General features: G+C 48.6%; 1 protein-coding gene across 1 annotated transcript in view; it reads left to right on the top strand.

Moving 5' to 3' along the window:
* Positions 1–9,912: 9,912 nt before the first annotated feature.
* Positions 9,913–13,606, top strand: part of cacna2d3a (calcium channel, voltage-dependent, alpha 2/delta subunit 3a) — a 307,539-nt gene continuing 303,845 nt past the window's right edge. The window contains exons 1-2 of the mRNA XM_063208921.1: positions 9,913–10,037; positions 10,678–10,759. Coding sequence (XP_063064991.1) covers positions 9,913–10,037; positions 10,678–10,759 — 207 coding nt within the window. The remainder of the gene's footprint in view (positions 10,038–10,677; positions 10,760–13,606) is intronic.

Consider the following 13,606-nt stretch of genomic DNA (forward strand, 5'->3'; position numbering starts at 1 on the left):
CACACTTTTTTCCCTTCCTTTTCCCCAAATCATTGGCATGCAGCACAGCAGGCCGGGTGAGCTGCTGCTGCTGCTTATGAAAGCACATCGGCCTTGCGTGCCATTTAATTGTTATGGATTGGGAGTAGAGGGGATTTGCTCCGTGCCATTTATAAAGGTATTCAAACTCAGCCGAGTGAGAATAGCCCCCTTTAAGTTGCCTGGTTGTAATTCATTGTCCGTTCCCCTACATGTACATCATACTATTGGCCCCATCTCCTTGAAGCTTACGCAGGTACTTTGCCCCTGACACATTAAACAACAGTTTAGCATTGACAACTGCAAAACACTTGTGCAGCGTGGCTCGATACATCTTCATGCACAGCCTGCACACCACTGACTGACCACTGATGGGGAGGTTTTTAAACGATGCTTTGTTGAATAATGCATCAAGCATTTATTTCTTCTGCCCACCTAGTACCTCTGGTGTGGTGCATTCTCATTCCTGAAGGTGCAATGTCTCATCATTAATTAAATTAAGAAGGGGGGATATATTGGGAGACAGGTGCAGCGCACTCCTCGAACGGTGGAAACCATGGCCATGATTTATTAAGCAGCACTGCATTCTTGCGGCCCCTAATGGGAGTACGGCCCGTCAAGGCCCATTTGGATCAAGGATGACGCAGCACAGAGCACAGGGGCTGCTGCATGGGTCCTGGTCTGACACATCTCTGCAGTCTTCTTGACCTGCGCTTTGATCAGGATGTTGCCTGCCTCTCTGAACTATTGAGGAAGGCCACAGTGAGGAGGACGCTTCTGATGAGTCTTTCTGTCACAAGCACAGGCACAGGTACAGACTCTCTCTCTCTCTCCCTCTCTCTCTCTCTCTCTCTCTCTCTCTCTCTCTCTCCCCATCCTAGACCTTTGTTTACCATCCCTCGCATAACATGTTCTCAGCACATCACTGTGAACTCAAAGCACCGTGACCAACTTTTTGGATTATAATGATCACTTAGTCTAGTTGGATTTACTCAAGAACCCCGGAGCTGTATGTGAAACCTTTCAGGCTTTGTGACACTGTAAGCCTTACTCATTTCCCCAACCGCCCTTGGTTGGAGTTCTAATACGGTTGTGACCTTTCCATTAATGAGGTGAAGTGTATTGTCTGTAGGGCTCTTGCTTCATATTGGAAAATGGATTAGGCACACAAAGGTTTTGCTGAAGGCGTCGTTATTGAAGCAAATTATAAATGAGTTTTTGTTGTGAAATAAACCCTGTCATGGATGGGTAAGTTAAATGCTCTGTGCTATCCAATCAACACAGTCTTGCAATGGGTCCATCATGAGTAACATGTAAAAAAAACCCAGATATTACAGGATGTGATTTTTGAAACAATTCCCAACGAGACAAACAGCGAGTGAGACTAGGGTGGGGGTTCCTTTCAGACTTTGTCCATCATTTTAGACAGTACACTCGGTCTGACATCTTTTTGCAGAGACAGACACTGACTGATGTGCCGGAGAGCACAATTGTTCCAGTCACTTTGGGAGAGGTCTCCCAAGCCTTTGATCTGGGAAATGGCTAGTGTAAGACAGGTATCTGTGTAAGCAGCATGTCTTTTGAGATGCCACTTACAGTAGAAGCCCACCATTAAAAACGAAAATGTCATTTCATGGGTGCAGAGGACCCTTTGTTGTAATATGTCAGGTCTGCCACAATTACCGCTGAAGGATTCTCTGTGTAGTGGGGCACTGAACATCACACAGAAGAGACCTCGGCTCTCACATCCTGTGGATGTGAGATTACACAGTTAGAGGCAAAGACAGATAGAGGGTGAGGACATGGACGGAAAGTCTAAGTGTGGTATTTCCTTAGATGATTGGCTCTTTTATTTGACAGTATCTGGTGCAAATAGTAGCCTAAGGTGAGGAGAAAGGGCATCTTAAATTGAGAGGTGGTCTGAATCACTTTTCCTCAGTCACTCATCACGTTGGAAATCCCCGTATGGACTTAAAAAAAACAAAAACAAAAAAACATCACAGCTATTCACGCCAAGTTCTCCTACTCACCTCTCTGCACTGTCCACATCTTTTATTTTTTTCATCCTGAAGAGAGAGAGAGAGAGAGAGAGAGAGAGAGAGAGAGAGAGAGAGAGAGAGAGAGAGAGAGAGAGAGCAGAACTGTTTGAGTTTCCACTTTTGCTTTAAGATGCTTCTTGAGTAAGTTGCCGGCTTTCCCCCCACAAATATAGCCTAAAATACAATAAAAATAAATATCTTGAGGTTATCCTACATTAGCACTATCCGTTTGCTTTTACCACTTATACCTTTCTCCCTACTTATTTATTCATATTAAAATATGTCATCTATTTGAAAACATATCTACACATAAGCCTATGATAAAATACTGGTGGCCTGTCTGAGATTAAAGAAAATCAAGCGCATTGCCTGAACACAGTCATTAAAATACTCAGACATTTGTAAATGGAAGTAAAAGGGAATTTTCCACTAGAAAAGGGCAAAACACTGCGTAATATACACTTCCGCTATGTGACTTCGTTACCTTAGGGAGATGGGTTATGCTGCGCGCTGACTTGGTTGACTTGACAATCCATTTTCCACACCACACGCTCGCCATCAGGCAGAGCGAGATAAGAACATAGCTCTCAAAAAAGGTCTCGAGAGTGGGCAGGTAGCAGCGCGCGAGGCACCGGTTTCATGAAACAAATGGCCCACAAATGCGTTCATCACGCCTTCAAATAGTACTTTCAGATTATTTATGTGGGGAATCTTGAAAATAATACATATCTGAAAGGTTATTTTTGTTTTCGTCTCAAAACTTTGGCTATCACCTTAATGTGACGTGTTTATTGGGAATGTCCCCCCAATTTCAGAATGGTCAGCAATGTAAGTTATAAATGTAACGTGGAGCCTACAACAGGTCGTGATATCATTCCGTTAGGATCCACCAGCAACTTACTCAAGATATGCAAATGTGTCCAATTTAATATCCTAGTAATAAATAAATAATAGCCTAACAAGTAACCTCTTGGTCACTAAGCTACTGTGACAAATTCTGGAACCGTTTTGTATTGCTCAGTCACGTTTATTGACAAACTCGCAATGTTAGTTTTAATTCACAGACCACGTAGCCATAGGCTAACAGCCACCGGTATTCCAGACCCAGTTCTCACAACAAGGTGGCAACTTCAGCACAAACATGAAATAACTCGTACATCTCAACATAAAAGATGCAAACATGTACACAATAACATCCCTGGTACATTTAATATCCCCAGACACATTTTAAAGACATAAACAGTAGAACAACATCCCGCTCCCAGCATGCCCACAACAGGAAGTAACAGGCACAGCACTGTTACACTGCCCCCCTCTAAAAAGAAAAGGTGAGAGGAGGAGGACTAGAATTCACACACATAGTCCCCCAAGTGCTGAGGCCGCTGCCTGCGCCTCCCTCTGGGTCGTTGCTCTAGGGGAGCTGGCTCAACTTGAGTGTCTACAGAGTCACCTGTAACAGGGGCAAGCTCATTTTCGGTTTCAGTCCCCCAATAATGCTCTTCTTGCACATTCCCAGTACCGTTTTGTGGAACGTCTGAGTGTGTTTCCCCTGCTGTCACTTCGCACTCGTCATTGTCTGTAGTGTCAGCACTGCCTAAATAGGGTGCCAGCCGGTCCCTATGCAGCACCACTACTCGCTGTCTTGTCCTCAACTTAACTTTGTACACAACTTCTGATATCTTCTGTAATATCAGACATGGTCCCTCCCATGCGCTATCCAGTTTTGGGCAACGGCCCTTTTTCCTGCGGGGGTTGAACACCCACACCCGTTCGCCCTCCTGGAACTCTCGCCCCTTTCCGTAGGCGTCGTAGGCCTTCTTCTGCCTGAACCCAGCCTGGGCTAGGTTTTCCCTGGCTACGGCGTGGACAGTGTCCATGTGTTTCTGCAGCCGGTGGAGGTAATCTAGCCCTGGGGCCAACGGGGCCCTCTCCCCGGGGGGGCGCCCATATACCAGGTCTGCTGGGGTTCTCAGCTCTCTCCCCATCATGAGTTGAGCTGGGGTGCACCTGGTGGACTCCTGCACTGCGGACCTATAGGAGAACAGGATTAAGGGTAACTGCTCATCCCAATCACGCTGATCCTCTGAGGTGAGAATAGCTAACTGGGTAGCCAGTGTCCGATTAAACCTCTCTACCAGTCCGTCGCTTTGAGGATGCAGGGGCGTTGTTCTGGTCTTTTTGATCCCCAGGCGGTCACAGAGGGCGGCAAAGAGGCGCGACTCGAAATTGCGGCCTTGGTCGCTATGGAGCTCTAAGGGGATGCCGAATCTGCTAAACATACCCCCCAAGAGAGAGTCAAGGATGGTGGAGGTCTCTTGATCAGGGACCGCGTAGGCCTCCGGCCACTTGGAAAAGTAATCCATGGCCACCAGCACATATCGGTTCCCTCTGCTGGACATCGGAAAGGGCCCCATTACGTCCACTCCAACTCTCTCCATCGGTGAGCCCACCTGGTATTGCTGGAGGGGGGCATGGGATTGCCCGGCAGGTCCCTTCTTGGCCACACATTCATCACACTTGCGGCAGAATGCTTCCACATCCTTGTGGTGTTGGCCCCAGTAGAACTTCTTCTGGAGTTTGCGTAAGGTCTTGTAGTACCCGAAGTGCCCTGCTCCGGGCGCTCCATGCACTAACTTCAGCACATTATCCTGTAATGACTTGGGTACCACCAGCTGCCACGTCGCTTGACCTCCGGGGGCCTGCCAACTCCGGTACAGCACACCCTCCTGTAGACTCAGGGACTCCCACTTTTCCAGTAGCGTTTTAATGGCGGGAGAGCATGGGCCACTTTCCTCTCGCCCGGGTTTCGCGCCCTCCTGCTTCCACCTGAGGAGTGGACCGAGGACCGGGTCCGCCCTCTGGTGTTCTCTGAGCTCGTCGAATGACAGCTCCAACAGTGGCGACGGGGGTTGTGGTTCCCTAACTTGAGCCACCAGTGCCTTGTTTTGCGCCCTCTCCTCCAGCCTGGAACAGTGCCTGCATCCTTCTTTTGCACAAGGGCGTCTTGATAACGCGTCCGCATTACCATGCATAGGCCCTGCTCTGTGTTCAATTTGGAAGTCATACCCCTGGAGGATTTCAATCCATCTGGCCACCTGGCCTTCTGGTTCCTTGAAACTGAGCAGCCAGCAGAGGGCAGCATGGTCTGTCCTCAACAAGAAACGCCTACCATACAAGTATGGGTGGAAATGTCGGATGGCGAGTACCACGGCTAACAGCTCCCGTCTGGTGACGCAGTAGTTTCGCTCTGGGACACTGAGCGACTTGCTGTAGTATGCAATGACAGGCTCCCCTTCTGTCTGCTGAGATAACACCGCACCAACAGCACTGTCGCTCGCATCAGTGTCCAGTACGAATGGATGGTCAAGGGTTGGCGACATCAGGGTGGGTGCATTCGTCAGGGCTTGCTGTAGCGTTTCAAACGCCCGCTGGCAGTCTGAGTCCCACTGAAACTCCCTCCCCTTTTCCATGAGCTTGTGCAGTGGTCTGGCAACCTCAGCAAAGGAGCGAATGAAGCGACGGTAGTAGGACGCCAGTCCGACGAATCCCCTTACTTCCTTTCTGCACCTCGGAATAGGCCACTCCCTCACAGCTCGGACCTTCTCCGGGTCTGTCGAAACACCTTGGGGACCCACCACATGTCCGAGGAAGTGTGTCTCTCTTCGCAGGAGCGAGCATTTCTTGGGGTTCATCCGGAGGTTAGCTGACTGGAAGCATTCGAATACCTTGCGAAGGTTACTTACAGCCGTGCTGAAATTGACCCCATGCACTAACACATCATCAAGGTACACGACACAGGCGGAGCGTGGTACAGGCCTCAACACTTTATCCATTAGCCGCTCAAAACTGGCCGGGGCATTACACAGTCCGAAGGGCATGACTGTGTACTGCCACAGGCCCCGGCCATTGGAGAAGGCCGTCTTCGGTTTGGCGTCAGGTGACAGCTCTACCTGCCAATACCCGCTTCTCAGATCCAAGGAGCTAAACCACTGTGAGCCAACTATTGCGTCAAGGGTATCGTCAACCCTAGGGACCGGGTACGAATCCTTCCGCGTCACTTCGTTCACACGCCTGTAGTCATGGCACAGTCTTAGCCCACCATTTTTCTTTGTAACGGGTACCACAGGTGACAACCATGGGCTGTCGCTTGGCTCAATCACCCCCGCCGCTTCCATTCGACTGATCTCTGCCTCCACTGCCTCCGATTTCACTAGGGGTAGGCGCCTGGGCCTTTGTCGGATTGGGGCGGCGTTCCCCGTATCAATGCTGTGTTGCACTAAATTGGTTCGGGTACACTCACCATCCGTTGCAGCAAACAGGTGGCGATACTCCATCAGCAACCCTCTCAGCTCACGTAGCTCATCCGGTGACAGCCCCTCTTTGCTGCGGTTCCACAGGTCTTCCAGAGCGGCTGCTGTCTCTGAGGAGACACCCTCCCAGCATGGATCATCTCCCAGAGCTTGCCCCCCTACAGAAGTGGAAGCATTCACTGTATAGGAAGCATGATTAGGATTATTGAGTATGACAGGTGAACCACCCACAAGCACAGTGCTCTTCCCCACATCCACAACAGCCCCAACAGCCCCCAAACAGTCAACCCCCAAAATGCAATCCTCTCTTATGTTAGCTAGCCAAAACTCAGCCATGACATTAGCACTTCCCAACACAAATGACAATGTACATGAACCTTGCATAGGAGCTAATTCACCAGTTACAGTTTCCATAACCTTATTAGCAGGCTTAAAGGCAACATTAGGTAGCACTCCGGGTCTAACTAGGCTAATGTCTGACCCGGTGTCGATCAAGGCCTTACAAGACACGCCTTGCAGCTGGCATGTCACTCGTAGAGTTCCCCCGACCCCAAGTCTACCCACACACAGTCTCTCTGGTTCCTCCGGGGAGACAGAGGGACTACGGGTCAGCGTTTCCCCGGCTATGCTGACCCGCTGCCGTTTCCCGATGCAGTTGGCCGTCTGGCCTTGCAGTCTCGACGCAGGTGCGTGGTGTCTCCACAGTTCCAACACCGCCGCGGCTGTGCGGGGGTCGCTGCGGGGATCGCTGCGGTACTCGCTGCGTTGACGCTGGGGTGGCTCTCGTGCACATCCGATGCAGCTCGTACCACCGGATGTTGGGCGACTGCCGAAGCTCCGTCCATCAGGATGTCCTCGATCTCCTCCGCCCGGCTCAGCGCTGCCTCGATTGTAGTCGGGTTAGCCAGCCGCACTTGCTGGCGCAGTTGACTCGGCCTCAGCCCCCTCAGGAAAGCATCTAAGGCCAAGCTCTGGACCGATGCTGGTGGTAGCCCGGGGTATGCACGACTGGCCAGTCGCAGAACATCAGCAGCCAAAACACCAAGTCTCTCCTTAGCCTGCCGGCAACGCTGGTGGAGCTGGTCTCTCAGGCCTAGAATGGACACAGGCTCCCCAAATCGCCGCTGCAATGCTGCCAGCATCTCGGCGTAGGAGACCCCATCACGATGACAAATGTCCAGTAGGGCCTGGCGGGCGGTCCCCTCTAATGCAGTCGCCAAACTTGCTGCTTTTTGTGTGTCAGTCCATTTTGCAGCAGCAGCTACCAACTCAAACTGAAACAGGTAGGCTTCCCAGCTACTAGTGCCATCATAACGACCCAGCTTGGGTATTGCAGTAGTCGGCTGCAGGGATTTTTCCTGGCTATGCTCTGGTGTAGGAGGCTGCAGATTTTTTTCTTGGCTAGGCGCTGGACTATTTAAGGAGTTCATTAACTGTGACAGAGCCTGCCCCATGTCTGCAATTTGCTGCTGTAAGCCAATTATCATTTCTTGCTGTTGCTCAGGCTTAACACTCACTTCTTCGACGGTGTTCTGTGTGCCTCGCTCCGTCGGGTGGCGCTGCTCCAATATTTCGCTGCCGTGATGCTCATCTCGCTCGCTGCTCGCTGTGGCTCCGAGTGGCTGGACATCCGCTGCCGCTGCTCCGCCCCCGCGGCCCTTCTGCGTGGCTGGAACAGATGTTTCGCCGGCCGCAATCGGTGTTCCTCTTGCCCGAACTCGCTCCGGCGATCCATCCTCTCTTCCAGCATCCCGCTCCATCCTGCTCCCGGTAGCCCGCGCAGCGCTGCTTCCATCCGGCAAACGGCAGTGCCTCGGGTCCTCCATCGAACGTAATGCAGAATTCTCTGTAGTCATCACCTCCACTGAAAGATCCAACTTCCTCTCCAGTTTAACTTTCATCCACTCGTTGAAAATCGAGGCGGGGTCCATGATAACTTCTGACACCAATGTGACAAAATCAGAAACCGTTTTGTATTGCTCAGTCACGTTTATTGACAGACTCACAATATTAGCTTTAATTCACAGACCACGTAGCCATAGGCTAACAGCCACCGGTATTCCAGACCCAGTTCTCACAACAAGGTGGCAACTTCAGCACAAACATGAAATAACTTGTACATCTCAACATAAAAGATGCAAACATGTACACAATAACATCCCCGGTACATTTAATATCCCCAGACACATTTTAAAGACATAAACAGAGAACAACATCCCGCTCCCAGAATGCCCACAACAGGAAGTAACAGGCACAGCACTGTTACACTACCTTATTCGGTGTAGCCTTCAGGATTCAGCTTTCGACGCTGCACTAAGATGTGGCTAAATGTGATGCTACCTTCAGCAAAACACTGACGACCTTTCTCCTGACAAACCGACTAGCCAGAGACACTATTTTTTTTGACACATTCATAAGACGCACGCCCATAAGTTTCGGAGTGTGAGTGGGAATAGGCCTATAAGGAACATTAAAAGTTCCAGTAAGGGGTTTAATCTGTGATTTCTTCAGACAGCCGGCACATTGTAAAGCCCTGAATAGCGATAGAAAGTGTCTCCGATACAGATTTCCCTGTCAAAAACACAGCGCTTACACAGGGGAACAGAAAGTGAGCGAGTTATCACCGCAGCTCTCCCGCGCAGTGTAACCCAATCCATCATGCAGCTAGGAGCGCGCCCGTCCGCGTGCATGGGTCCACGATGCTATAAAGCACTCCTTGGGTTGACATATTTCTAGCGAAGTGCGTCTCGTGGCACTGTCCAGCGTCTGGGATAACCTGAGTGTTTTGAACACAGGGTACCGCTTTCCCTCTTCCGCACTCTTGTGTTTGTCTTTTTTGGTCTTTCTCCTCTCCGTGGCAGCAGTCAGCACTTTTGCTGTAATTTTTGCCACAGTTAGCCGAGGACAGTACTGTACTTGACTGGATACAGATAAGCCAAAAGGGAAGTGTTTTGTGTGAAGTCACTTGAGGGGAAAGCCTCTGAGCTGTGCACCAGGTCCAAGGAGCGGCAAGGTTGTAATTCCACCACATTAACAGCAGTGCCATCGTCAAGACTAAAACCATCCCCACGGGAGAAGTGGGGTCCGTCGCACCAACTGAAAGGCGTGCTTCTTCCTCGCGCAGCATCGTTCTTGTTTGATCTTTATAACGTTCACTCTCTGGCATCGCTGGGATAGGTCGTTGGAGCACGAGGTCAATCCCATCGTTTTCCTGGACTGTAAGTACAAACTGGGGTTCAGTTGGAAGAAACATTCGGTGGGATACATCTCTGGTATTATTTACCGAGTGGGAACGACTCTTCCCCAAACTGTTCAGCGTCATCCCCGGAGCTAATTTCGCCGAAGACAAAACTCACAACACACCGGCTGCCGTGCTTGCCACAGTGCCAGTGGTACTGCGCCCATTTTGACCATGATAACAAACGAAAAGCTGCTGTAAGAGTTATGCTCTTTGAGCTTGATTTCTTTCTTTCATGCGCCAAGGGAGCACTGAGGTGTTGTAGCACTCTGTAACAGTTCAGTCCAGTCGTCCTGGAAGGATGAAGATGCTTGGAGATGTGAGCTCTGTCCTTTCGCGTGCTTCTTGTGTATTTCTATTCCTGCTGTGGATAACACTCGGGATCGACGTGGTCGATGTGGACGGGTCCCATCAAGGGATACCACTATCCGTGTAAGTTTTGAAATGTGCAAGGATGTTCAAGTGACTTTACAACGTCAGCTACAGTTTTTGACAGGGTCTTGCTGCTGTCGAACAGTGTCTAGCCTACTAAGTTAATCAGGAAGAAAAGTTTTCTTCACTTGTTCAAGACGGGGATGATGGTGGCTGCCTGAGTAGTCAATACCATTTCAGGAAATCTGTATTGATTTGGTTTTTATCCCCCCGCCTCCTCTTTGGCTTTTATTTGGAGAACACAACTTTATAGAACACACTTGATTGAGTTTTACCTACTCTCAGTGTGAAATTAGGTCATCACTATGTTACCCATGTTATCTTTCTTCTCTGTTTAATATTTGATATCCTACAGCTTACATGAATAACCAAAACAATATTGTTTTCAATATCATGCCTATGTTACCACACAATGCAAATGCCTAAAGCTACAGACAAGTCTTTGGTAGGCCTACTGTGTATTTCTTATGCCAACCAGAAGTTATTAGAAAACAGAAACAGGAGAGGAACAGGGAATAATGCATCAAGCAGATATGAGACAATTACACAATTATGCATCACATCTAATAATAACCAGTATGTTGTAGGACACTCTCTGTCTGACCATCTCTCTGTGTTTCTCTGTTTTGCTATTCTCCAGTGTAAAACTATGGGCCTCTGCTTTTGGAGGGGAGATCAAATCCATCTCGGCCAAGTACTCGGGTTCTCAACTTCTACAGAAGGTAGGTTCACCTCTCCACAATCACCTCCCTCAATGGGCCCTTTTCAAGCAATGAACACTTGAACACTTCAATGCTTTCAAAGTACATAGGTATATGTTGCCTCCGGCAGCATATGCATTTGATGCCACTGTTTTCTGCCTGAAGCTGGTGGTCGTATTTACAATGCTTTGGTTCAAAACAGAGCTTGTCCGATGTTACGGTGGAAAAGGTGAACAACCATGCCTTTTGTCAAGCAGAGCAGGTTTGGGTCTATACTCCATGCACATGTCAGATAGCTGGTGGTTGCAGGGATTTCTGGATTCTTGTGTACAGGCAGACTCATGGAAAAATGTGGTGGACCCCACCGGGCAGGCTTGCTTTTCTGCTCATTCAGAAAGGGTAGACGGGTAAGCCTGGTCGTTAAGAGAATGGAGGGTCCCCTGTGTAGACAATGCTTTAGAGAAGGAGATTGTCTGTTTCAGTGGGGTGTCACTGCTGGAGAGTTAGCCATTTTGGCCTCAGGCTCGACAAAGACTGACAAGCACATTTTTATATTGAAAAAACATATTAACAGTGCAACAGAGACTCCTGCCGAGTTGTTGACTGAGGCGTAGGGGGTCGTGGTATTTTAAAAGTTATTGTCATTCAGTGAAAAGGTGATCTGCGTACAACACAGAAGCACACACACACACACACACACACACACACACACACACACACACACACACACACACACACACACACACACACACACACACACACACACACACATTCAAAAATCTGAATGAATCAACCATTCATATCAAGAGAAAGCGGGATTCTCACTCAGAAATGGGGCACGATTTGTCAAATCCCATAAGTAAGAATGCAAGTCTTCTCTCTGCTTCCAAGGACTGCCGCTCACATTAGCTGTTAATGTGTCTTCAAACAATTTAATTGGCCTGACCTCCACTAAAATTGTGTGATGAAATTAGTGCTAACAGATGTAATGATAATTAGGAGCAGGGGTTAAGTGTGCTGAATAAAGACGGCGGAGCAGTTTGTAATAATTTCCTACCCTGGTAAAGCAGGGGATACCCTCTCAAACAGATCTATCACCTTAACGTCACCAATAACTTCAAACCTTCTCCTCTGTGAAAACCCTGCTTACATATGCCCATAAATGCATATTCATCATGCTTGCATCCCACTGTGTGTGTCCTCTCTCACACCACAGACACACAGGTGCGCCCGCCCACACACACACATGCACACACACTTACAGACACACACACACACACACACACACACACACACACACACACACACACACACACACACACACACACACACACACACACACACACACACACACACACACACACACACACACACAAACACACACACACACTTGTATGCACACACGCACACACACACACAGACACACAGAGACACACAGGGCAGCGTGTACCGGCATTCATCCTGCTGTCATACTCCAAACTCCAAACACCCACATGCACGATCTCCACTGCCACTCGGCTACTGTAGCAGTAGCGGTAGCTGGCTGTTGAAATGTGCTTGCCTTGTTTTGGAGCGGAGGGAACCAGGGATACAAAAGTGACTGCAGTGATCTTCCCTTCAACTGTGCTCTTTTAGACTGCCTGTCACGGCAGGCAGCCCAGAAACAAGGTCAATGCAAATCTCACTTACAGCGCGCTTTAGCGAGCAGGTGACTAAGTGAAAACCGAGACGGCATAAATACACATGTACGCAGAGCGCAAAGCAAAGTAATGCTACTGTACAGAGGATGTGTACATATTTGTGTTTGTATGTTTGTGTATGTATGTGGGCTGTGTTTGTGTATGTGTTTGGGTATGAGCTGACACAATGGCTGTCACATGAAGTTACCAGTCATGGACTCGAAGTGTATTATGGTGCATTGAGGGTTAATCATATGGCAAGAGCCTTTGTGTTGGCTGGAAAATATAGGGGGATGGTGACGGATGGTAAGTGTAGTGTAGTGTGTGTGTGTGTGTGTGTGTGTGTGTGTGTGTGAGAGAGAGAGAGAGAGAGAGAGAGAGAGAAAGAGAGAGAGAGAGAATGAGGATGGGAAGGTTAACAGGATAAGAGTCCCTTAGGGGAAGATTATCCATTCAATGGTTAAAAAAGCAGTGGGAGTGAACAGACAGTAGCGGAGTGTGGACATATGAAAGCTCAGGGAATAGATGAGCAGAGAGAGAGAGAGAGAGAGAGAGAGAGAAAGAGAGAGACAGAGAGAGACAGAGAGAAAGAGAGAGACAGAGAGAGGAAGAAAAAATAGAGAGAGTGAAAAAAGGAGTAATGTAGTAGATGGACAGAGAAAGACATTATTTGACCTAAACATATAGCACATTTTTTAAACGGTGTGTTAGGATCTGTCATTCCGTGTTCCACAACTTCAAATAACTGAGAAATCCTAGAGACACAGGAGTGATGTACAGTAGTATATCTCTTCAAGATGTGCCGCCAATTTGGAATCTTACCTTAAGCTTACCGTAGTGCAGATGGGGTCGCCGGCGGGCCTTTTCACTATTTGCTGAAAATACTCAACTACATCATAACAACATTGCTATGACAATACAGAGAGTGTTAAGTAACAGATTAAGACATAGCCATTACAATTTTGGTGACAGTACGGTTATAACATAGGCTCTGCGCTAAGAGGTTAATTATTTGCTGTGTAAGTTCACACACACACACACACACACACACACAGGTATTAAATATTTGAGTTGAATATAATTTGGCAAGTAAAGCTATGTGGGTTTGGAGCATGTGGAAGACTCGGGGGATTTTCAGGGCAGAGGATCACAGGAGGGTTTCTCTGCTGTAACATCCTGTGATGTAGCA

The sequence above is a fragment of the Engraulis encrasicolus genome, chromosome 10 (genome assembly GCF_034702125.1).
Source record: "Engraulis encrasicolus isolate BLACKSEA-1 chromosome 10, IST_EnEncr_1.0, whole genome shotgun sequence".
NCBI classification, from domain to species: domain Eukaryota; kingdom Metazoa; phylum Chordata; class Actinopteri; order Clupeiformes; family Engraulidae; genus Engraulis; species Engraulis encrasicolus.